We start from the raw sequence: 26,418 nt of genomic DNA, 5'->3' as shown, positions 1-26,418 counted from the left end.
TTGCCAGGGTCAAGAACAGGACAGTGTGGGCAAATACTTAAATTGAGTTGCCCTGAGAGCAAATGCAGATTAGCTCAGTAATGTGGAGACTTATGTGGGATTCCAGCAAGATGGAGGAACTGAATTCGAGCATTTCGCATTAAACCTGAGGCTTTTAAAGGGGCATTAATGTGGTCAGACGTCAGGAGGACCCCTTGGCTCCCTACAAAAATGTATGCAACTAATTTTTAAAGGAAAGTATTACCAGTTAAGGGCCATGTGATTTCAATATCAAGTTCAAACAAATTGGAACTTACCAAGATCATTAAACAAAGAAGAAACACCATGAGTTAGAGAAAACGGTGGGGCAAAAAACTTCACAGCTTTCTAAAAGTGTTGAAATATTAAATGCTAAAATATTTCATTTAATTTAAAAATATTTAAAGAAAATATGAGGTCATAACAGCAATGAGAGAAGACATAATTGCAGAGCAGCTAAATATAACTTGTAGAAAGGTAATCAAGGGAATATGATAGGTTAAGTGACGTAATAGACTATTGGAGAGAGAATTAGTGAATTGGGAGACAGATAATTTGAAGAAATTACCCAGAATGCAACATAGATGAGAAACCAGAAAGTGTAAACGATTTTAAGAAGTACAAGAAAAGGAATTAGAAAGCCTAACATACATAATCATAGTTGTAGTAGAGGGTAGGGGACATAAACTCTTTGAGGAAAATGAAGTAAAGGGGAAAAAGATTCACACATAGTCACGAAATAGTGAAACTACACACCAAAGATGAAAAAAAAAAATCTAAAGTCAGCCAGGAAAAAGACAAACTAACTTTTCAGAAAAGGCAGTCAGTCTAAGAGCAGAACTGTCTAAAGTAAAAGATAGCAGAACACAGTAGAATATTTTATTCAAAGTTCTGAGAGAATATGATAGTCAACCTAAAATTGTGTATCTTAGCAAATCTATCTCACAAGAATAGGAATGAACTAAAGCTATTTTAAGTTAAAGCTTTACTAACTACCCAATCTTAACACAGGAATTTATGATAAATATGTTTTAGAGATAAAAGTAATACAGAAGCCTGAGATATAATACAAATTTGAATAAATAAATTTGGAAACCATGAGTCCACCGAACAAACATTATATGCATAAATAATAGTATTTCAAAATTTGCGTGTATTTTTTAAAGATTTTTTTTAAGGACAGAATGAAAATATAGGACAATAATAATAGGTAACTCAAGGGTTGAAATATAAATTTAAGGGTTCTTTATTCTTGTAGCTCAGGAAACAGATTTAGATGAGGAAACTGAAGCACAGAAATGTTAAGTAACAAGCCCAAGTTTATACAATTAGTACTAAATTCTTTTTGTTCTAATGACTCTATTAGAAAAAAATTGAAGACAACAAATTAAAGTAATTTAAAATTAGAATTTTTTGGTACTATCTTTAGTGAGTACAAGATAATGAAAGAATTTCATCTTCTGTCTCTGTTTCTTCATTTAGATATTAAAATTAAAATTATTACAATAATCAGCATGGTAAAGTCATAAAGCTGAAAATGTACTCACTTCAGCAGCACATATACTAAAATTTGTATGCAAATACAGAATCATGTTGTATACCTGAAACTAATGTAATGTTATATGTCAATTTTGCCTCAATAAAAAGAAAGAAAAGGAAACTAAAAATTATGATTAGTGAATTCACTGGAAATAATAGAACAAATGATGGAGCAGACATGAGGAACAGCCTCATCTTCCAGTGCCCTGCTCCCCAATTCATATGACTGCACTCAAGAAAAAAGGGCAAAGTGTCAAAGGAAAGGAAATGTCCATATGAGATAACACAAAGGCAGATGGTAGAAATTAGAGCCACAAGCATGGCTAGAGCCTCTCTTTATTCTTGGCATGAAATACATAAGGTATCTCCATCATGATTACTTCGGAGGGGATTTTGCATTGTGGCATCTTTAGACTGCTATTACAACAGAGTTAAATATTTATAAAACAACCTATTTCCTACAATGCTGAATTCAAGTAAACAAATCCCTGAAAGACTGCCAAAAGAAAAAAAAAATCCATCAAGAATCAGAGAGCTGAAATTCAATTACAGTTCTCCCTGATCAGATGGGCCCTTCTGTTTTGAAATCCTTATTTCCTTTCATTGATGGCATTTTGGGGCTGATTGAGCTAACTAGGTGTGCTATGTTTGATGTAACTGATTGTGATGCCAGCTAGTTTTCAATAAACTGTGTGGAAAGAGACCAGGTAAAGCCCCTTTCTGGGCCAAAGTGTATAAGGAAATGAAATCAAAGTATGAATAGAGTGTGAGGAGGAAAGAAAGAAGCAGTAGGCAAAAGAGGTAGGGAGATGCAAGCATAAAGTAGAGAATAGAAACACTGAAAAATAAATGACCTATTTTCAGAGGGAACTAATGAAATCTGTTCTCTGCACAAATTAAGTCAACCGTATGTCCTCTAGCTTGATCAATCACAATTTAAATAGTTGAATGACAACCAATCATTATGCAGTTACTAATATAGAGTAAATGGATGAAATCACATAGGAGTCCTTGAATTAAAGCATAAAATAGGAGATTTAAATATAATTTGTATTTTGAATCTTGGTTTTTTATTATGACTCACTGACAGTGTAGAGCTGCCATTATGTCATTCTGCTTTCAAATTCTTCTAATTCATATTTATTGTATTTGCAGTAGTCCCTTACTGGATTCTTATAATTCTTATAAGATTTTTGTAGTCCTGTTACAGTGATTACAGATCTCTGTACACCTAAAAGTTAGATTGAGGTTTTCTTATGAAAATTTGAAATGAGAAAGAACTTTAATCATGACATGATTTTTTTTCATTCTCTATCTTTAGATTTATTTTCTATTTTAAAGAAATATTAGGACTGTCCATTTGCCTGTGGGCATGAAAAAGAGGCATATATTTTTCAGATATACTGGGGTTTTTTTTGTTCAATTAAAATTAAACTGAGAGAGTTTTACAGTACAAAACAGATGGATTCACTTAAATAATTTCCCTCCAGTATTGTTTATCATCTCCCTTTGATTGCCCAAAGTTCCTGTGTTTTGACACACATTTTTTTGTGCCATCAGGAGCAAGAAATTAAAGACTGAATTACTCAAAGGACTTGGCATTTTAGCATTTTTAAAGTTACATTTTCAGTTTTTAAATGCTTTAGTTTTGGCCTTTTTACATTAGAGCAGTTTCAGTTACTTGAAGATTTATGTTTCATGAGCTATGTCTTTTTCTTGGAATCTCTTAAAATTACTCAGATATAAAATGAAGAAAAATTAGATTTAAGAAAATACATATTTATCTGAATCCCTGCACCCATGTGTGTATTGTGTAAATGTATGAGCGTGCAACATAATATTAGATAAAATTTCAAAAGTCATCAAGTTCTATAACTTTAGGCATGATTACACTTAAAGTATCTTAGAAAATAATCTGTTCTTGAAGAATTGCAAGAAGAATATTGCTCTCATTTCCTTGGAATATCCTGTTCTCGTGTCTGAAATAATTTTGTTTGTAGTCTATTCTTTCTAGAAAAAGAGTATTTAGTTATTATCTGTACTTATATTTCTCCATCTATTTGAAGACTAATATATGTAAACTTGTGCCTATTTCCTATGGCATTCCTAACCCTTTCTACTTTTAAAATTTTAAGTAAACAATGATAATTCACACTGTGAAAAATAGTAGTTTAGTTTGGGGAAAAAAGGAATTTATATGTATATACCTTCTATCTTATCACCTCCGGAATAAAAATATCCCTGCTTTTCATAGCTGTTGCCAAGACTTGTGCTTGTTACAAGTGTTCAAAATATGTAGACTGACAGTACTGCAGAAACAAAGTGCTTTTCCTCTGTTTCAAGGTTTATTTTAAATTTCATCCCAAGCAGTAAATTTGGAGTCTTAAAGTCTGCTTATTCATTTAAGTTTAGTTAATCCATGAGTTCTAAGAACTCTAATTGTTGAGTGGATTTTTAAATTTAAGACAGAATTGTGTTTCTCTGAGTACATCAACTGGCAGCTGCTAAAATTTTGTAATGAGAAAAATCACTCTTCTCGTAAATTGCCTTCAGAAAATATGTTAAGTCAAGACAGATATGGGCAATGTTCCCATGGGGTTTGTAAAATAGTGGAAGAAAATTGTCAAAAAACTCACAGATATCAAAATATTTAAGAAATTGCCTAAAGCAATGCCTATCAGGAGTCTCTTTTTAAGATACAATTAAAACCTTGCGTTGGCCATCAGCCCTATACAGTCTTGCCCAGCAACCTTTCCAACCACGTTCCCTGCTCCTCCTCTTCCTCTTTGCTAAGTTGAAGCGACACTGACCTCCTGACTAAACCTCTTATCCCCCCAGGTAGGTTCCTCTTTCTGGGATGTGTTTTCCCCAATACTTGTCTAAATGTCTTTCTTGTTTCAACAGGCCTCTGTTCAAATTTTACCCCCAGAGCATTTCTGTCTTCTTCTGTCCTCTACCCTCTGCATTATTTTTCTTCTTATCACTTACAACTATCTAACTTTCTTCCATCTCCTCTTCCAGCTCCTCCTCCTTCTTCTTTCATTTTCTCCCCTTCTTCTTCTTTTTCTGTCTCCCTCCAAAAGAATGAAAGCTTCATGAGGGCAAGGACTTTTTTTGTTCACTACTGCCTCCTTAGTCCCTAGAACAAGGCACACAATCAACATTTGTTGAAGGAACAAATCAAATCTTTGAAATACTTACTCTGTTCAAATACTTTGGTGACCTTTACACCATCCCATACCCGCATTCAGCTTCTTACTGGTTATACTGCTTTTCTAAGATAACTGGAGATTCAGTCAGCCATAAATTGAACTGTCCTTTTTAATCTTTTTGTACGTCAGAGCACACACATATGTATAATAATATGTATGAATACAATAATGTTACATAGCAGTGGAGAAAGGGAAAGGGATTGAGAGCTTGTTGAAATTTTTATTTCCTTTATTTTATAAAATTATAATTAGATTTTAATTATAATTTATAATAATATAAATTTAATATTAGAAACAGTATTATAATTAAATTTATTCTGGGGCTTCCAAATACAATCATAAAAAAAAATTACAATCATTAGTACTTCACAGAGTACTGCATGCAATGATAGGTTGGTTGGGAAACTCTGAGCTAAAAATTTAGTGAACTTAATTTTCTTTTGACCTGAGAGATTATATAACATGAGGGTTTGACAGTATCTTTGGTAAAATAGCTAAATCTTTTCAATAGAAATAGAAATCAAAATTAAAACCATCAGACACATTGTTGTAAAGAGCAATAAAGTGCTGCCTAGTAGATAACGGATTTTTATTTTCTTCTTTGGGCAGTCTCTGGAAGACGTATGGGCCAATTAACCACACTCCACTAAGAGTAGCTGGGCTCACTCGATATTCCCCTGCTTACTAGCACTGTGACCCTGGGAAGGTTATTTTACCTCTCTATATCTAAGTAGTTTCAGTTAATTGGAAAAGCAGGGGATTGACCTGTTGTCGGGAATCAGCAATAGAAATATTGAGAAAAAGACCAGGAGGGGTTGCTGGCCTCTACACTGAATCAGAGTACAATTTCTCATCTTTTAACACAAAACAAAAGAAATAATGATGCCAACAAGAAGCAAAAATTACCAAAGCCCTTCAATAGCTTAATATTTTTTCCAGTGGACCAAGAAACCTTTGGGTGTGACAAATAAAATTGAACATTGGAAGCAGACTAAGCCAGCTGCCAGTTTACCACACATATTATTTGCTGGTGTGAGAGCTGCTGGCTCTACATTTCCCCGGAGTGGTGAGAAATAAAAAACAACTTTTAATGATTTCGTTTGCCTTATACTAGGTTGTTCAGCCATACAAGCATGAAAAACAGTGAGCAGGTAGTTTTCAGAAGTTATTTCTCAATTTTCTCCCATTTTCAGTAAAGGCTACCTTCTCTGTGTTTGGGAGAAAGTAACTTCAAAAGATCTCATCCCTGTACTTAAACATCGCACTTTGAAATCTAATCCAGTGTTCTGTGCAATTCTCGCAATCGAGAGGAAACACAGTTTGACACAAATATACACACTTAAGCTTGAGGCCTATTGTTTGATCTGGAAGGGATCGTATTAAATTTTTAATGTTTCCTTCAGAAATTACTCTGACCAAAGTATGATTTTACACACACACACACACACACACACACACACACACACGTAGTTTCACTGAAAATGTGGATGGTTAATAGAGTTAACATCTCTCAAAAATCTCTCTTTTTTATTTAAAAATTTTGAGCATTGGATGCCTGCCAAACTCTACTCCAGACACTTTAATATTTAAAACAATAGATACTTTAATATTTAAAACAATAGCCGATCCCATTGCTGCTAAAAACTTTACAACCTAAGAGAAGGCAAACACATGAGAAAATTCTAACCAATATCATCATGTTAGGATGACAAGAAGAAACGAAAATAACATCCTTCTGTCCTGAAGTTACTCCAGGACACCAAGGCTGTAACTGGATTTGCCAACATTGCCACCAGTTTTTTTTTTTTCATGATGATTCATTCCTTGTATTCCATGCTGTGGAGAAACCCCCACTGTTCACCCTGTATCCAGATGGTGGCGTGTAGAGCAGGCCACCCCATGACCTGAGTACTCATATGGTCCTTCTTGAGTTAAAAGGAGTCCAAAGTGAGGTTTAAGAATTGCAATTTTGAATTCCAAAAATAAATTTTTTTTTTTAACTTAGTAACTCTCTTTCTTTCTCAGGTGCCCTCACTAAAATTTCACCTCTTTCATCCCCCTGTTCCTCACCTCTCCAAGGGACTCCGGCCAACAGTCCAGTCAGCAAAATTTCCGCAGTGCAGTTTCCAGAGTCTGCCGACACAACTGCCAAACAAGACCTAGGTTCTCACAGGGCCTTAACTTATACTCAGAGTGCCCCTGACCTGTCTCCTCAGACACAGACTCCACCTGTTATATGTAGCAGGTAAGGATTTTGTGTTGGAATTTAATAATAAAACCAATACAATTTTTCCTTTTAGGAATACTTACTAGCAATTTGCATAGCTGTGTGTATGTTTGCCAGAGTAGTTGACAAGAAAGTACAGGATAATGTGATTTGTGTTGAATAGACTATAATAAAAATAATTTTTCAGTGCATTTCTATTAATAGTAATTTTAGAGTCCATATGGCCCATGCAGCTAATCTTTGGAGATGATATAAAATAATCAGTTGTATATTTTGTCTGCTTACTGATGGGAAATACATAAAACATTTTAAAAATCATATGAAGTAATTTAATATAATTTGATTTTGTTTAAATATTTTTAGTTGTTCTTCAGGGATGATTTTATATCGATTTTAAAGGCATTTTATCTTAAGTTTGGAATTCCCATTTTAATACTTTATAAAGGTGCAAATAACACATGGTGCATTATAGCTAGACTAAAATGAGTCTCAGAATGCAATTAAGTAATTGCTTGTACTGCTCTATCATGTTGAAATAAAATTACAAAGCGTTGTCTTTTCATGGAGGATTAGAAAAAGGGCCCAGCAGGGCAAAAATAATTATTTTGCCAACATTGTCGCTAAGAAAAAAATACCTCCTCTTACGGATTAATATAGTGTTGTTCTTCACTATAGCTTCATCTTGAATAATTGATTTTAAAGCATTACAATATTTCTTTAAATAGAAAAGAGTTGAGTGTTTTTAAACTAAGTGTAATCATGAGAGTGCCTCAAATAAAATGCTATTTCTTTGCTAAGGTTAATGAGGATAGTTATTGAATAAATTAGTTGCATATTGGTCTTCTAATATTACATGTTGTTTCACAGACTCAGATTTGATCAATATATTCAGTTTTAAGCTTCACAGATTTCATTTTCAGATTCTTTGTTCATAAACTCTGTAAGTTAAATGTATGTTGTTTCTTTTTATAATCTTTATTTTTACTTCATTTCTCTTTATAAATATTTTTAAAGAGAAAATTATTTTTATTTGTTTGTTTGTTTGGCCAGGGCCAAAGTAAAAAGTTATTCTACCATCCTAAAGTTATTCTGCTGCCCTCTCTATGACAGCTTTTTTAATAAAATAATTTCTGTAGGGTATTAATCTCATCTTCCACCCTCCCCCCACACACAAAGCACGATCTGTGGTAAAACAAACATATTTGCCTTTTAGTGATTCACAGCACACATCACTTTATTAAATGCTCTGAAGTCCTGCAAAAAGAAAACCTCTTGATTTTTTTTTTCATCTAACGTTTTCTGAATTTATTTGACCACAGAACCAATTTCTTTAGTTTAACACCCAATAATTGCCCATCGAATGGTGTTGGGGGAACACCTTTAAACATTTTTGGGAGTATACATCCTGAGCCAAGATGAAACCCAGTGGAGTAATAAGCATCAAGGACATCTGCTTCCAGCATTTCCAGGGAGACTCACCCACTGGGGGGCTTCGGACTTTTGTGAAACAAGTCACCTAAAAAAAAGAGAGGGATGTTTAGAAAAGATCTACAGCTCACATAGCTTTTCTCATCACAGTCTACTTTTTGTATTCTTAACAGGAAAAATGTAATGGGATTTTTATTTTAAAAAAAAAGTTTTGGAGAAAAACAAGACCATTTCACTGCCTACTTGTTCAGTAATGTTTATAAATCCAGTAGTGTGTGTTTTATTTGTTTGGGCTTTATAAATCTATAATTCAAACCATGTTTTATTATTGCCTTCAAGGCAGCCACCCATGTAGGCACAGAGAGCTCCAGAAACACACGACTAATTATTGTGGTTTCCCCTGCTGAACTTGAAGGGTTTGGCGTTGAATCCCAGCCTCTTGGCTGCTGTAATTCCTATGCAACAAGCTGTTTTATTGGCATAAGTGGTAGTATATTTGAACTACTGATTCAAATGTTCTTTTTAAGTATTATCTTGTAATGAAAAATCTCAAAACTAATAAATGCTACTTCTACCAAGTTTCATCTGAGAATGTAAGCACATCATTTGCATATACTTTCTTCTTCCTTTGGTCCTGTCATTTTTTTTTTTGATTTCCGAAGTCAAACTAATGGGATTTCATAATTAGAAATATTTTGCATGTGATGCTTTTCTACTTACCTTCAAGGTTTGAAAAATAATTAACTTAGGATGAAAATACTCTCTAACTAGAAAGTGTTTTTCTCTAATATACATGTAAATACAATTCATGGAAAAGAGTGATGTGACATTTAGTATATTAAATTACAAACTATCACTTGCTTCTTTTCCTTTTAGAGTGAGTATTCTGTGATTAAATATCAAATAAACAGAAACCCTCTGAAACCCTTCATGATATTAAGCAGAAAGAAGGAACCCAGAAGCAAAATGTGGAATTAAAAACTAATCATGAATTCTCTAAACAAGATAAGTGAGAGGGGAAATTGCCAGGCCATTTGTGGAGTTACTTTTTATTTATAATACAGTCAAAACTGTTGAGAAAGCAGAAGTATTCTCTATCTTCTAGCCTCCTCTGTTGAAGAGCCTTGTCTACTTTTCAGGTGTCTTCATTTTTCTTTATTAGCCACATTCACCCTTCATCAAAGTGTTCTACTTTGTTCATTTCCTTAATAAGCCTTAACAGGTAACTCATCAGTCTGGGGGTGGGGGGGGAATCAATTTTTGAGGCAAAAAATATATATACTATTATTCTGTTTTCACACATGCAATCTTAATGAGCTCTTTGGACATAAAATTCCTTAAGCGATAGAAATAAATATAATGAGGCTTTACAAAGGGATTCATTGGGGAAAATATTTTTGACCAAATACACATCAGCATTTCCAAAATCACTGCTATAAGTAGGTAGCAGACTGTCTGTCCCCAGATTCTCTGAATAATGCCACAAAATTTTGCTGGTAGTTTCACCTTCAGTGGGGTCTAATTACGGAGAAGGTTGAGAGTCCAGTGAAGTTTCCGATCTTTTGTATCACTCTCATAAAAAGAAAGCAGTATGCCGTGTATCAGCATCTACGTAAGGAACAAATTGAGTTTTTTTCCCTCAAAAAATAAGTAAAAGGTATGAATATTTGATTATTTTTTTCTATCTTGATGTACATATAGATGATGTATGCCTATGATTTTTTGAAAAGAGCATATACTTAACAGCTGTTCCAATGTTTCTCAGCTGTGGCAGGCCCTATTCCCAAGGGGTTTCTGCTGATGGGCCCCTGGAGAGAAGCAGTGCAGCCATTCGGACACCAAGAAGAACAGGTAATTCTTTTAATTCTGTTCCTCAAAATGAAAATCACTTTCCTTTCTTTTTTTCTGATCAAAAAGCATATGTTTCTGATTTTCTTAGATTAGAAATTTAAAAAGACAGTGAAAGAAATCAAAATCATTCATAATTCTACTTGCTAGAGTTAATCATGGGTAAAATTGTGGTGCCAAACTGCCCCAAATGTTTCTGTATATCTATAGACAAACATATATCTTTCTTAGAAGTGAGAGGCCATTTTATACAATGTATAGAAATATATAGAAATTTTATTTTATCTTGGATATTGGAAAGTCATCCTTGTTAGGGTGCTTTATGGAGATCTCCATTGTAGACCCTAAGAAATGACCCTGCCGAGATCACTGTATGTTTGTATAAAACAGTTTTTTTTTCTTGAGGCAGTATCATGGAAATGTTAAGAACACAGACATTGGAGCCAGGTTTATTATGTCCTGATTCAGCAACCTATAAGTTTATCATCTCTGTGCCTCAGTTCCTTCATCTGTAAAATGAGGATAATAATAGAACCTACCAAACAGGATTGTTGTAAGAATTATGTTACTTAAAGCATGTAAAGCATTTACAATCATATCCAGGTCAGTGTAAGTAGTTGGTGTTTGCTGCCATTACTATGATGATTTTTATTTTTATTGATGCAATCCTAGGGAGTTGCTTTTGTTAGTGCTGAAAGTTCACAAGGTAGAAAAAATGGCTTCTATGAGTTACTTACCTAAGAATGATTCTTGATTATTTCATTCAGCATTTCTTCATATATACTCAATAAATTTATATTATTTGCCTATGACAGTGTTGTGATGTATAAAGATCAGGAACATAGAAAAGGAAAACTCAAAAGGAGAATTTTCTGTGTGGCCATTACTGATATTGATACAGAATATTTCCTTTTCTATGACCCTCATCTTCTCTGACTCTATTGAGGCTGATAGAATAGGGGGAATATTAACATCCTTGGTGTCTCATCTAGAGCTGTTGCCTTTGAATGTGCTTCTTCATTTTTTCTACTAAGACTGGGATTGAAACTTGCCAATTACATTTTCATACTGTGTCCGATTATAACATAGAAGCAGTTGTATGAGAAAGATGAATGAAAGATGGGTCTTTGAAAAAGTCCTACAAGATACTTCTAATTGGAATAAGCTATATAACAGAAGCCGTTATTCACTAGCAACTTAAGGGGAATCAGTTAGTAAATGGATGAGGACACATAACAAACCTAGAATATCCAAAGCTATCTTGAAAAAAAGAGAACAAAGTTAGAAGGAATACATTACCTGACCACAAGACTTAAACTACAGTAATTGAGATAGCATGGTGCTAGCAAAAGGAACAGCAAATAGGTCAAGTAGAATAGAGTAGAAAGCCCAAATTAGATCCAAGCCTACAGTGTCATTGAATTTTTAACAAAGATGCCAGGGCAATCCCATAGGATTGGAAAAAAGTAAATTTCACTCTCTACGTTACATCATATGAAACATTACCAAGACGGAGTATAAACCTAAATATAAAAGCTAAAACAATAAAGCTTCTGAAAGAAAACACAGAAAATTATCTTTGTGACTTAGAGGAAGGCAATGATTTCATAGGCAATAAACATAAAAGAAAAAAAAAACTGAACTTCATCAGAAGTAAAGAGTAAGAACTAAGCTTAGACTTCATGAGTTCAAATTTGGGTGGCAAAATTTAGCATCTGTGTGCCTTAAGCAATTTACTTATTTTTTCTGTGCCTCAATTTCCTATCTATGAAGTGAGGATAATAGTAATATGGTAATGCAATAAAGCTACCTCATAGGATTGTTGAGAGGTTTAAATGAGTTAATACAAAGAAAGTGTTTTTGATGGTATCTGACACATAGCAAGCACTGAATAGACTTCATTTAGTCACCTTATTCAGCTATGAGAAGCTTTCTGAGATTTTTGCCCTGGGAATAGATTCTTCACACATTTGATATTAGCTGATTAGTCCTGTAGTTACCACAGGTTAGTACTGACTGAAATGGGAGACAGTGGAGAGAGGCAGCTAAGGAAGGAAGCCACAGATTCCTATAGATCAAGGTTGGATACGTAAGATCAACCATGCTCTTAAGCACATGCTATTGTTCCATGTTCTAATTTGTTATTGGGTGTCAACTCTATTCCTCCCACCCACGTGTCCATTCTAGAGTTAGTGCTTTAGTCAGCCACTCAGTGGTTTAGCGTGTTGGCGGCTGCATAAAGTAAAAGTAAATATAAAGCCACAGGATTTTTAAAAAGTTTGAACTACCGATCTAAGCATTATTATTGTGTACTTATTGAATGTCATATAAATCAAGTCATAATTCTGTCTATTGGGTTAAAAAATGTGTGATTTTTTCCTACCCTATGATCCTATATTCTTGGTTTGTAGGCTCATGAAAGCAATAGTTCCTTAAGTACTGTATTTATCATACATATTTTAGGAATACTCGCTTAAATGGGACCCCTTTTTTGTTGCAAGTTTCTTAAGAAGCTGTTCTCTTTCAATTTCAGATGACGTTGCTCAAGTTACCTCTGATTATGAAACCAATAACAACAGTGATAGCAGTGACATTCTACAGAATGAAGATGAGACCGAATGCCCAAGAGAGCCGATGAGGAAAGAGTCAGCTTGTAGCACCTACCCACCAGAGACCATGATATTCCTGGTAGCCCCATATCACTTAACTCACATATTTACCCATATGTATCAATATAATTTTTTCCTATCTAAGTCTTATTGATCTCTTAATGATTCCATTACTTAGTGATTAAAAACATAAATATTCTTCATCTTTATAGATGAGTACAGATATTTCTTATCCCGATCCAAAAATGTAAATATGAATAGGAAAATGAAATTTCATTTACTCAAGTAATATTTTATAAATATCAATCAATAAAGTGAAATGTGTTAGCTGTCTTAGGGCTTCTGCTTTTTTTTTTTTTCTCTAGAACCTCGTTGATTTAGAAAGTGAGACAATATTTATTTTCCTTATATTAAATCAGGGTTATATTGACACCTGCTACTCATTAAAATATCCTTTAATAATGAATTATTTTTTGTGTTTAAAGAGATCCATTTAAAGAGGATAAACATATAATTGAATCAGGTTAATTTTGGGTAGGCAGCAAATGGTAGAAAATAATTGACTGTCATGTGATTATCAATTACTACTATTATCATTTTTCTTTTACCTGATTTACCATTTATATTTTTAAATCAAAGATACTTTTCAGGTAAAATAATTCATGTTTTCTTATTTGCATTACTATATATATATATATATATATATATATATATATATATATATATATATATATATATATATCTCCTCACATGATACTAACTGTAAAATGTCTATACATTTATATAGTACATGTTTGTTTATTTGGGAACTGTATATCACATGAATTAAATTAAAATCCCGGAAAAATGTGGCTGCTGTCATCCCACAGGAATAGTGCTGGTTTTGAAGCAGTAATAGAGATTTGATCAATTACAATAGGGCTGATTTACTCCCCATCTCCACTTATGGGTTTCTTTTGAGAGTCCAATGCAAGCCAGAAACCGTCATCCCAGAAAAACTTACATAAACATATCAAGAGATAAATTTACGTACTATTTTGTAGTGTTCTGAAGCCTTTGAACTTTTATTTAGGAACCCCACAGTGGACTAAAAAGCAGTTATATTAACTTATGTTTGGTACCTTTAAATTACCAAAAGAAACATTTCTTTGTTTTCTTTTTTTTTTTTTACTGTAGCATGTGTGTACCAGCAATAGGCAGGCACCTGATAATGCAAAATTCATGGTCTGAAACAGCATCAGAATGTTTTCTCCTTATTTTTGAGTCAATGTCTTGTTCATCTAGATGTTTTTAAAGATCACCCATTCACTCTGAAGTTTTAAGCCTTTTTTTTTCCAGGCAAACTCAGTTGTTGAACTTACCAAGGCATGAATTGCTTTGTTGAAATATTTTCATCTTTATTACAGGACAAACCAATTCTTGCTCCTGAACCTCTTGTCATGGATAACTTGGACTCTATTATGGAGCAGCTAAATACTTGGAATTTTCCAATTTTTGATTTGGTGGAAAAAATAGGAAGAAAATGTGGCCGTATTCTTAGTCAAGTAAGAAATACATTCATACATGTGACTTTAAATGTAGAAAGAAAACATTCCTTGGTTGGTTAAAGCTCTGTACATGCTTGACACCAGGGGTTTTGGGTGAAGACAGGAGATTTTAGCATCCAACATTCTATAGATTCCTTGATGGTTAGTTAAAAAAAAAAGTAATTGGAACTTTAAATGAGTAAAATACTATATTCTGTAATTAAAATATGTGCGGGGGGCAGGGACACTCAAGCAAGATGGAGAGATGATCTCAAATTCATAGAATTAAAAAAAAAAACTGACCCAAGCCCTCAAAAGAAGAAAGGTACCTATTTATAAAGACTGTTATAATTATTTCCATTGACTATTTTTCTAAACTTTAGAATATTACAGTGCTTAGGCCTTATCAAAACTAAGATATTTTACAGAAAAATCTTTCCCCCTAGTACTATGAAAAAGACACCAAGTAGAGTTTTCTGTATTTTAATACAAAAAACATTTTTAAGTATCACAAATATAGAATGTGAACTATTGCTGCATAATAATACCTTTGGTATTTTTTCCTTAAGCTAGATTATTTTCAAGACTTTCCAAATAAAGCAATGCTCATTTCATTGAGGGAGAAAAAAAAAAAAAACAACAGAAATTGAGACTTTGAACATGTTTGTTCTCAATAAGTAAAACAAAACAATGAATTCACTCTATTATGGAATACGTATAAAAATATACACTCAGTAGAAATGATACAATAATACTTATCAGCTCATTTAAAAATGTTTTTCAGTGAGTTCTTATAGGTTGAATAAATATCACAGTGGAGAAACTAAAGACTACATAACTTGTTAATAGAAAACTTAAGTGAGAATTCAGGACCCAGTTTATTGGGGTGACTAATACTTCCCTGCAACACACTGGAAGGGAAATCACTTGTTACTTGATTTCTACTCTGAACATCACACAGGCTTTGTTTGGACCTCTCAATAAGTATATGAGTGTGGAACTTAGGGGGGAGGGTTTCTGATTCATGAAGGTTTGAAGAAAGAAGATAGAAGGGTCTTTTTCTCTGTTGGTTGGTTACACAAGAAAAATATGTTCCTGCCTTAAAGGAATACTCATTTTAGTAGGGGAAATTAGATATGTCAAAATAACGATAATTTAACTTGCTACATATGAAAGAAGTATGCTAAAATGATTGATGGAACATGAAACTCAAAATAACTACATAGTGTATATGATACATAGTCATTGCCGCCATTAGACTCTATTCTGACCAAGAACGCACAAAAATGGCAGCCCTTGGTCTTTCATTGTGAATGAATGGTACCATTCTCTTTCTTTCTACTCAGTGCTAAGCAAGATTTTTTTTTCAATGCTAGCTAATCTTGAGGACAGGTTTAAAGGCGTTCTTATCCAATGTACCTAAGCTTCACACATCAGGGCTCCTCCTGGGAGGTTTTGCATCCTACTTTTTGAAACCTGTTGCAGAATGTGACTCTGGGCGAGTGGTTTTTCCTGGGTATATACCTGTAATGGTGCCAAAGGAAGATGTGCCAATGGGCCAGAAAGTCATCTTTCTCTTTTACCAGAGGGAGTATTCCCGGATACAGAAAAAAAAAAGTCATATTGTTTTGTATTTGGTATACAAGTCACGGACTTCCCCAAACTCTACAATTTAATCTTCAAAATAACTTTGATGCACATATATTTTTTTAATCTCTACTTTACAGAAGAGAAAACTGAGGCTTAAAACAGGATATACTATTCATCTAAAGTCGTATACTAAATATTGGATCGTGATTTAAAGGCAGATATATCCATACTGGAAGTCCAGCCTTTTTACCTTCATTTAAACTGTTTTTCAGCCCCCCATGAAACGCATTCACTTATTATATTTGTAAACTCTCCAAATAGAGAGTCTGAGCAAGAAGAAAGTAGTTACAGCAGTCGGTTTTACAGCACAAGTGACAGCATACCAAATATCATTGCAGCTACCTAGCTCCCCTGGTAGTTCTGTGAGCTGGGGTGGCGGGAGGATAAAACTTGTCCAGCTTTGCCACAAAATATTTTCTAAGAGTCGTGAAGGTGAGTAGACATTAGAGAGATTAGAGATAATTAACAATTAGATTTCAACAAAATTCATCTTTCAAAAATAAAATGAATATATACATTAAGCTTTATTGACCCAGCTAAATAGAACTTGATGGGTTTTTACCTTTGATTTGAGTGAGGACAAAAATTATGAAATTTTTACTGTGTACAAGGCATATTTTTTCACCTTAGTAAGACTTTAGGACAGCTGAAATAAATTAACTTGAACATTCCAACAAATCACCTTTTGGCTAAAACTACACAGAAAAAGTCTCACTTCAAAAGACTTTGAAAGAGACATGGGCAGTGGAAAGGACTTCTCAGTTTCAATATACTGCCTGCCTTTTTGATGATTATCGTGTTTATTTTAACAAATTTAAAAGGACATCATTCAGATTTTAAATAATGCTTATTTTTTTTTTCAGTTACCAGTATTTACCCGGTTCATGCTGTTGTTTATTTATGAGTTTGTATTATTGGTAGATGATTTTTAACAGCTTCTTGGTGAAAATTGTTCTATTTTGAAATATACTGTAAAATATCCTGTTGTCTTTGATTTTTCAATTCATCTTTCAAGTGTTTAAGAGAATAATCGGAAATTTTAATTATATGCAATTCTAACAACAGAGCTTTTCAAATACTGGTGGTGGTATTAGAAGCAGTTAAGAGTACAAAATCTGAAGCCAAAATGCTTGGTTTGAATTCTGGTTCTGATCATGTGTCAGCTGTGTGATATTGGACAAGCCACGCAACCTCTGTGTGCCTCAGTTTCTTCTGCTTTCAAATGTTGGTAATTAACAGTACCTATCTCAGAAAGTGTTATGAAGATTAATTATACATAAATAACACATATAAACTACTTAGATAAGGCATCTCACTTATTAAATGCTAAATATATTTATATATACATATGTGTATATATATATCAGCAGTTGTTATTTTTGTCAGTATTATTATTGAAGTAACATGCATAGTTAAATTTATTCGGTATTTGTAAACAAGAACTCAAATATCATTTAAAACAATAGTAAAGAGGAGATAACTAAAAGTACTAGCTTGAAGTGTAGAAACTATAAACTTTGCTTTCTATTGCATTTTTAAAAAGAGGAGGTAGGGATGTTACATTACACAGAACAAGAGTAAAAAATTAAATATACATGCCATTGAGAGTGAAAAAAAAGCACATAGAAGTTGATATACATATTATATACTCTGTTTCCAACCAGCAACTACAGTGCTCCTTTTAAGATATATGTTAGATAAAGTTACTTCCCTGCCCCAGTGTCTTCAGTGGCTCCCTACCTCACTCAGAGTGAAAGCCCTTATAATGGTCAATGTGGCTGTCAAACTCCAAAACTGTACCAGTTCCACTCTGCAGTTACCACTTTAAACTCTACTCCAGTCCTCATTCTGTTTTAGCCATGTTGTACTTCTTACTGTTTTCTAGAGTATAACAAGCATATAGGGCCTTTGTACTGGCTTTTTACTCTACATGGAAAACTCTTTCCTCAGATATCCATGTACCTCACTTTACATCTCTTTTAAATTCTTTGCTCAAATGTCACCTGAATATGCCTACCCTAACCCCCATACTTTATAAAGCAAATGCTATACCTTCTCTATACTTCTAATCCTCCATCCCTGCTCCTCTTTTCCTTTCTTTTTATAAGACTTATGACCTTCCATCATAGTATATACCTTACTTATTATGCCTATTATTTACGGCTATCCCCACTAGACCATAAGTTCCATGAAGGGAGAGATCTTCGTTTTGTTCACCTATGTATACATGCCTCACACATAGAAAATTGTCTGGAACGTAGAAGGCACTCAATAAATATATGCTGAATGAATGAACCCCTTTTTTAGTTATATATGCATGTGCGTATATACATGCATATGTACATAATGTATGTGACAAACAATATATAATTAAAAGAATATTATCAAATTTGAATAGATATAAAGTCAATAACAAAAGATGGAAATGAAACTATGAAGCAATATGTTGAAGATTTAAAAGACACATTTCAAGATAATTTTAAGAAAGAATGCAGAGGATAAAAATGAGGAATAATTTATTCTTAAAATCTGAATTATAACCAACTGTGTTCTTTGTGACATTGAGTAAGACCACTTTAAATGGTGCTGTACTCCATTCTGCCATGTGAATAACCATTTCTTTCCTCATTACCTTCTTCTGTACCTTTATCTTTTTTTTTTCTCATCATTTACATGTCAAATATGCCAGTTACAGCTAAAGGTATTCACTTATTTGAATCACTAGAGATGTGAAAGGAATTAGATATAGAATAGATATTCAGAGAAGAAAGAAGAAAAGCTAGGAAAAATAGTTTAGACATTATTATTTATACTGGATTAAAATAAGTCTTTTTTCTCTCATACACAATTCTTTCCTCTTATCCTTCACTAAGGTACAACTCTGAATTCTTTATCCTCTGGAAAACTATATATGTGTGTATATATAAACACATGTATATGTATGTATATATATATGTGTTTATATATACACATGTATATGTATATATATATGTGTGTGTATATATATGTAAAATTAGTTTAAATTTAAAGTCTCTCATTCTTTTATTAGTGCTTATAGTATGTACTATACTATACAATTATCAATTTAGTTAAGTATTATCTAGTTATTGCTATCACACACAGTTTAGTGCCTTGATGTGATTCTATAGTATATACTGGTTTTTGTTGCTACTTTTTCTTGGTTGTATGTCTGTACCTTTAAAAATAAATTATATACCCCTTGTGGTCAGGGACTACAAGGGTCAGGCACATAATGGCCTTTATTATCTATTTGATTTATTGTTCCCAATCAGTGTCTCTGCTGGCCACAAATTAATGTCTTCTTCTTTTTTTCATGTTTCGTACACATTCAGGAATGTTTTTAAGGCTTTGTCCTTCTCTTTTACAGGTATCATACAGACTTTTTGAAGACATGGGCCTCTTTGAAGCTTTTAAAATTCCAGTTAGAGAATTTATGAATTACTTTCATGCTTTAGAGATTGGATACAGGGAAATTCCTTGTAAGTATATGTTATTTTATGAAATAATACTTTAAAAATCTATTGAATTTGCTATAGGTGTTGGGATATTGAATCATTAGCAGCTAGCACAGAATTACACATTGTAAACATGCCATATAACCACATGATATAGTGATCAGGTGATAATAGCCTGTGTTAGTATCTTGGCTCCTTTACTTGTCAGCTGTAGGATAGCGGGGATCTTACTTAACCTCTACATGTCTCATTAGCATGAGGATAAAATGAGGTAGTAATTCTAAGCGGATTATAATAGTGACTTACATATAGTAAGTACATATTAAGTGTGTGATAAATAAATCACTAAATTTAAATTTCTTGCTTATTTTATAATGTACTCCTTTTGTAGCGTAAATTCAACTTTTATTCTGAGTTCTGCAGAGTTAAATCATTAACTATTGAAATTTTTTAACATAACATGAACCTGGCTGTGGATAGATGAACAGGAGGATGATGGTCTAAGTAATAAAATAATAGAAGAGACATTTGGAATTAGTTGTGGAGAAATTATTAGAAACATTTTAAAAATCAGATAAATGTGAAGACCAAAGGGAAGGAGACAACCAATGTTTCCGCTTCTGAACTTTGAATATTGTGAGGATAAGTTTGTCATTTATAATCATGAGAAATAGGAGCATAGAATAGATGTTAAATTATATTTTTGATATGTGGCATTTCAGGACACATAAGTAGAATTCTCCTACATGCTACAAAATATATGGAACTAGAGAAAATGTCCATAAATCCAATCAGTGAAGTTGTGGAAATGTGTAGAAATTATGTGTTCCTTTTAGAAAATAAATGCATAGAAAGAAAATTACTCAAACATAATGTATTGGTTGGAACATGCCTTAGAAACATATTGTTTAAATCATGTTTTAACTTTTAAGTTTTAAATTTGCTTTTATGTACTTTAGACTTCAGAACCACATATCTTTTTTGTAGTTACAAAGAGCTGAAGTTAAATACAAATTATATGGAGGCAGATAAACCACAGGATATTTCCAGAAAGGAATAGTGCTTTCACCTAGAGATCCATTATTAACATATTGTGTTTCAAAATGCCATGCACATGCTGCATTGGAATGAAAATATGCAGCTGATTGTGTATAATAGTGTATGAAGTATATGATAGGAGAGAATGAAGAATCAAATCTACAAATTAGATTTGTTGGAGAATATGGAACCAAAATGCAGGCAAAATAGGACAGTGGAACTAGAAGAGAGAGGAGCTTAAGAGCATGGGGCCGCTTGGGAAAGTCTAGCCAATAGGGCCATGGAAGTTGGAAGAGAGATAAGAAAAAGGGGTAATTTGAACAGATCTCAAGCCTTGCCTTCTTAATAACATTTTTTCCAAGGCCTACCATGGTTGGATGCAGGTAATTGACATATGTGAGTCATTTCTCAAAGATTTAAGTAGTTACATAACTAAACTTTTATTGAAAGGAAGCCACTGAAAACACTAAAGAACAACTAGTCACCAGATGAAATTTACAAATTAATATTATATTTCCGAATATATTTTAGTGATATAATCAGCTAGAACCAGGTTCTATTAAGTAATTGACATAATAATTACTAACTTTTCTCTAGGTAGTATATCATTAAACATAGGGAAAGTTGATCAGTGTTTAAGTGTAAAAAGAAGTTTACAGATTCTAAATTTTATTATTAATTTTTACATTTTCTTAATCTATTTTTTAAATTTTATTATTAATTTCAAGTATACAGTACATTGGTTAGACATTTATATAGTTTATAAAATGATCTCCCTGATTGATCTTTCTCTCCTCTGGCTCTACACCTAGCCATTACATTAATGCTAACTGCGTTCCTTATGCCATGCTCCCCATCCCTGTGACCATCTATCAACTACTAATTTCTACTTCTTTAAACCTTCATGTTACAAGTGAATAGACAATTTTCCTGAAATAGTGGGTTTTTCATTCCATGTGAAAATAATTTGTTATAATAAACCTGCTTGTTCTATTACAAGTCCTACACACTTTCCATAAAGGGAATTTATTCACCTCACAAGAAAGCTTTAGCTTGATTGGTGATCACTTTTAAATAATAATATCTTGCATGTGGTAGGGTTGTAAATTTATACTAATAGGGATAATTACTAAAAGCTTTATCATTAATTATAACTAGCATATATAAAAATTTGTTGTATGTCTACTTATTTTAATATTTACTCCTAGAGAACTATATGTCTAATGTCTCTAGCTAAATAAGCCCATAATAAAACTTTTAAAAAGCCTAAGAATAACCAAAATAGGGTTAGATTAACTTTAATAGAACAACAACCTAACATTTTAGAAACTAAATTATATTGTACTTCTAAGTACACTATTAAAATTTTCCAAGAGGAGAGAGAAAATATGAAAGCTTTTAAATTTGTCCCTAGAACTCTTACTAAAATTTTAAAAATCTGGATATCAAAATAGACAGAGAGAGAGAGAGAGAGGGGTAAATAGGTAGGTAGGTAGGTAGAGCATGTTTTGTGTTCTACAGAAACCTATCAATCCCCCACTTTGACTTAGCTAGCTCCTTTCCTGGGTGCCTTTGCTCCTGAATTGGTCACCAGAGAGTTAATGGTGAGAGCAACAGCAATACTAGCACTTGGCACAATACTTGGACATAGTACATGCAAAGTAAATATTTGTTTAATAAATATTATTGACTACTTACAATGCAGATGATTTTACATCCTGCTTAAGTGATACTGACAATGTAATTCTCCTAAATCAACACATGCACTAGACATACATATATATATATATATATATATATATATATATTTTTTTTTTTTTTTTATGAGTTAGGTTTAGTTAGCTATTTTTTATTTAGTACTTTTGAACCTTTACTCAAAAGCAAAAGAAATATATTTTTTTCATATACTGTCTTTATCTACTTTTTAATCAAGGCTATACTAGCCTCATAAAATGGGTTGGGCAGCTTCCTCTCTTTTTATATTTTCAGCACTAATTTTTTAGTCAGAATTGTTTGTTCATTGAAAGTTTAAAAAATTGCCTATAATGCCTTCTGAACCTGGGCCTTGAGGTGGGGAACGTGGCAGGAAGCACTACAGCTCAAGAGCTGCAAGTTTGCCTGTACTTGATATTATCTATTTCTCACCCTAAACAAGCTCTGCCAATAGCCTGATACTGCCCCCATCCACCTCGTAATGCTGGGTACATGCACAAATTTCTTTGACTTGCAATAATAATTGTAATTACTTGCACACAGCAATCTTCTCAGTTTGCAATAAGAGAAAAAATAACTCTCGGAAGCTCTCTCCCAACATATCCCTAACAGTGAGACCCTCTGTCCAGGCTATCATTTTCTTCCTACCAGGTTATCACTGCCTTCTCCCTCCCCAAGGGCTTATGCTAGGTTTTGTTTTAGCTTTTCAATTCTGTTCTTAGAAATCGTCAAGAGAAAACCAGTGATCTAGGCTAATTCTCCATCTTATTCTAACAGCAATAATTTATGTGAGTGATATTTACATTAATTGCAAGCTTAATATGTATCAAGCACTTTAAAATATGTTCCCTTCTATAATTCTCACAATTATAGTATCGAATAGGCATTGTTATTATCTCTGTGTTTTTAAAGATAAGAAAATGAGACTAGAATTTTACAAAGTAACACAGATAATAAATATCAGGACAGATAAAATCAGATCTATCCTAAATCCAGAAACTTCTAGCATGATCAGCTTTGTCCGTGACACAGGTATAGACATAAAATATAATTGTCTTTTTTGTTCGTTTTAATTTTTTAGGCAAGGCAACCCTTGGTTGACCTCACAGATAGCAAGGACCTTGTCAGTTTACAATCCCTTATTTTTTAATTTTTTTTTTTTACGCCTACAGCACCTGGTCTTCCTAGGTGGTCTCCCATCCAAGTACTAACCAGGCCTGACCCTGCTTAGCTTCTGAGATCAGACGGGATCAGGCTTGTTCAGGGTAGCATGGCCACAGAATATAATTGTCTTGAATCACTTGAGATAGTCTATACACAGAGATATAGACTCCAGTTTTAATAAAATTATTATCTGAAGTACTAGGTAACATCAGTATTCACCTCTTTGAGAGCCTAAAAAGGTCTATTTCTGAAAGCTTTTCTGAAGATGTCCTCTCAAGCCCTCACGCAGCCCCTCAACTGAATTCCTGGGGTGTTTACCTGTGATTTAGTTTCATGTTGTCACCTAAAGGTTGGCTCCTAAGAGTTGCCAGAATTGTAGGAAACAAAAGGGAGGTAGGCACCATCTACCTACATCCCCTCTGTGCCTCCAACACCAGAGATATCATACTTTCTTCTTTCTTCCTTGACCAGAGAACAGGTGTTTCTGTCAAATTCCCATTAACATTCTCCTTGTTCTATTCTCCTCCTCTGTTCAGTGTTATTCAGAGATGTCATCTGTTACACAGTCATACACCACATAACATTTCGGCCAATGACTGCATACATGATGGCGGTACATCACACAGCCTAGGGCATAGCAGGCCATACCACCTAGGTTTCTGTAAGTGCGCTTCGTGATGTTCGCACACAATGAAATTGCCTAACAATGCATTTCTCAGAATATATCCCCATCGTTAAGTGGCACATGATTGTATTGAGAAGGAAACTGTACAATAGGTGGTCAGTAGAAATAAAAATATGTAAAGTGCTCACATTTAGAATAAAGTATACCAATCATTGAAGTATTATGAAGGGACAGATAAACAAGAGAAAAACTTAGAACTACACGAGAAAAAGAAGGTGAGCCAAGAGCACACTGGGCCTTTGGTCACAGTTCAAGAAGCTAAACTGCATACGGAATATACCTCCCTCCCATGATAGTGACATTATAATTAGGGGTTTTGATATCCCCATCTTTTTTACTCTTCTAAATGGCCCAATTCCCTATGTTATTGTACAAAGAGGTATTTATTTTTCTTTTTAGGTATTTCTTAGAACTGTATTCCCAAATTAGAATTTCTAGATCAGAGAACATTATTGATTTTGGTTTTGAATTTTGCTTTGTAGATTTAATCTGCATGTAAAAATATATTATTCATTTTTATTATAGTGTTTTAAGTTCAATAAAGAATACTACTATCTTCTAATCACAGATTATATTTGGACACCATTTATTACAGATGAAATATTGAGGGATATAGACCAGGGGTCCCCAACCCCCGGCCATGGACCTATACTAGAACTGGGCCGCATAGCAGGTGAGCGGCAAGGAAAGCTTCATCTGTGCTTGAAGCCGCTCCCCAGCGCTAGCATCACCTCCTTAGCTCCACCTCAGATCATGAGGCATCTCATAGGAGCACTGGTCCCTGGTGCCTAAAAGGTTGGGGACCATTGGTACAGACCACTGGTCTGACTTAGTTGGTATGTCATGAGTCTTTCTTTTATTCTAGTCCTCTTCGTAGTCTTATACAGGAGCATGGAAATGAGTACATGAGTAAGCATTACAATTATTTCACATAATGAGTTTCCTATATGCCTGAGGTTTCTGGTAGACTCTAGATACAGATTTTTTCACTTCAGACATCTGCAAGCATAAAGAATATTGTGGGGTTTTTTTGTTTTATTTTGTTTTGTTTTTTTTACCCCTGTTGCAATGGATATTGTGGAGTAATGGAAGAGTAATTAAAGACTATTTGTCCTAGAATGTTTGGCTAGCTTTCACTGGGGTATTAAAATGGTAGGACCAAATCGATTATCCAGTAGATGGCACTCTTAGTCCTTAGACCCCAAAGTTCACAAACTAATAACTGTTCTTTGCATTGGTTACAGATCATAACAGAATCCATGCCACTGATGTCTTACATGCTGTTTGGTATCTTACTACGCAACCTATTCCTGGCCTCTCAACTGTGATTAATGATCACGGGTCAGCAAGTGACTCAGGTATATGCTAAGTACATACATCTGTGCTCCTTTGTGAACTATGGGAACAAGAGTGTTTTGTTTTGTTTTTTTAAAGTAGGTCTAGATAAACGTTATTAATTTAATACTTTTTTTAAAAATTCTGTTACTTTTACCTTCTCTTTTCAGATTCTGACAGTGGATTTACACATGGACATATGGGATACGTATTCTCGAAAATGTATAATGTGCCAGATGATAAATACGGATGTCTGTCTGGAAATATCCCTGCCTTAGAGTTAATGGCACTGTATGTGGCTGCAGCCATGCATGACTATGATCACCCAGGAAGGACTAATGCATTCCTGGTTGCAACAAGTGCTCCTCAGGTAAATCCTTCGATTCCACTTAGGAGAAATAATTCAATGAGAGATTTCTCTGAAGAAAATTAATTTTGTAAATTGGACTTCGGCACTCAGTGAATCTGCACCAAACTGTATTTAGCCCTGGGATAAAATTCTTAGAGACCACGCTAACTTTGAAAATGTAGCAAGATTTATTCCAAGTTATTAATGGCAGATATGCGACTTTATTACCCATGGAGATCCCTTCTCAACGTTCTTCTAAGGAAGAAAAACTGCTCGAATTCGTGTTAATGAACTTCCTCAACAAAGAAAATCCAGCCTATACAAAATTCCCTGTCTGAAAGGATTAGAAAACCAAATTTTTCTTGGGCTTTTAAGAATATGTCTATTTGTATGTAAATCCCATTCTTTTAAAATATAGTCATTATAACAATTATGATTCTTATGGCATTTATATTGGTTAGTAGGAATTAAAAATCAATTTATTTCATTTGCAGGAACATTTTTCCTGAACGCAGTATTCTAAAAACAGTAACTTTAAAGAAGTACATCTTAGCATATATTTAAAAATTTAAGTCAAAAATTAATTGCTAAGGATCTAGGT

The 26,418-nt window shown here is 33.5% G+C and overlaps 1 protein-coding gene and 1 non-coding gene across 6 annotated transcripts in view; one reads left to right on the top strand and one right to left on the bottom strand.

The window, feature by feature from the left end:
• Window positions 1-26,418, top strand: part of PDE3A (phosphodiesterase 3A) — a 261,680-nt gene that overhangs the window by 222,976 nt on the left and 12,286 nt on the right. For 4 of the 5 annotated variants that reach the window (XM_039882551.1, XM_039882555.1, XM_039882553.1 and 1 more), the window contains exons 6-12: window positions 6,795-7,014; window positions 10,190-10,275; window positions 12,806-12,960; window positions 14,288-14,425; window positions 19,446-19,557; window positions 25,378-25,491; window positions 25,639-25,838. In XM_039882551.1, the coding sequence (XP_039738485.1) occupies window positions 6,795-7,014; window positions 10,190-10,275; window positions 12,806-12,960; window positions 14,288-14,425; window positions 19,446-19,557; window positions 25,378-25,491; window positions 25,639-25,838 (1,025 nt within the window). The remainder of the gene's footprint in view (window positions 1-6,794; window positions 7,015-10,189; window positions 10,276-12,805; window positions 12,961-14,287; window positions 14,426-19,445; window positions 19,558-25,377; window positions 25,492-25,638; window positions 25,839-26,418) is intronic. The other variant, XM_039882552.1, reaches the window with a different exon arrangement.
• On the bottom strand, window positions 23,448-23,566 carry LOC120618668 (5S ribosomal RNA). Its single transcript, XR_005657280.1, has one exon. It is a non-coding gene; the product is annotated as a 5S ribosomal RNA (ribosomal RNA).

Source organism: Pteropus medius, unplaced genomic scaffold (assembly GCF_902729225.1).
Source record: "Pteropus medius unplaced genomic scaffold, Ma_sr-lr_union100, whole genome shotgun sequence".
Classification (NCBI taxonomy): domain Eukaryota; kingdom Metazoa; phylum Chordata; class Mammalia; order Chiroptera; family Pteropodidae; genus Pteropus; species Pteropus medius.
The sequence above is the reverse complement of the archived record's forward strand: the minus strand, read 5'-3'. Positions and strand labels throughout refer to the sequence as shown.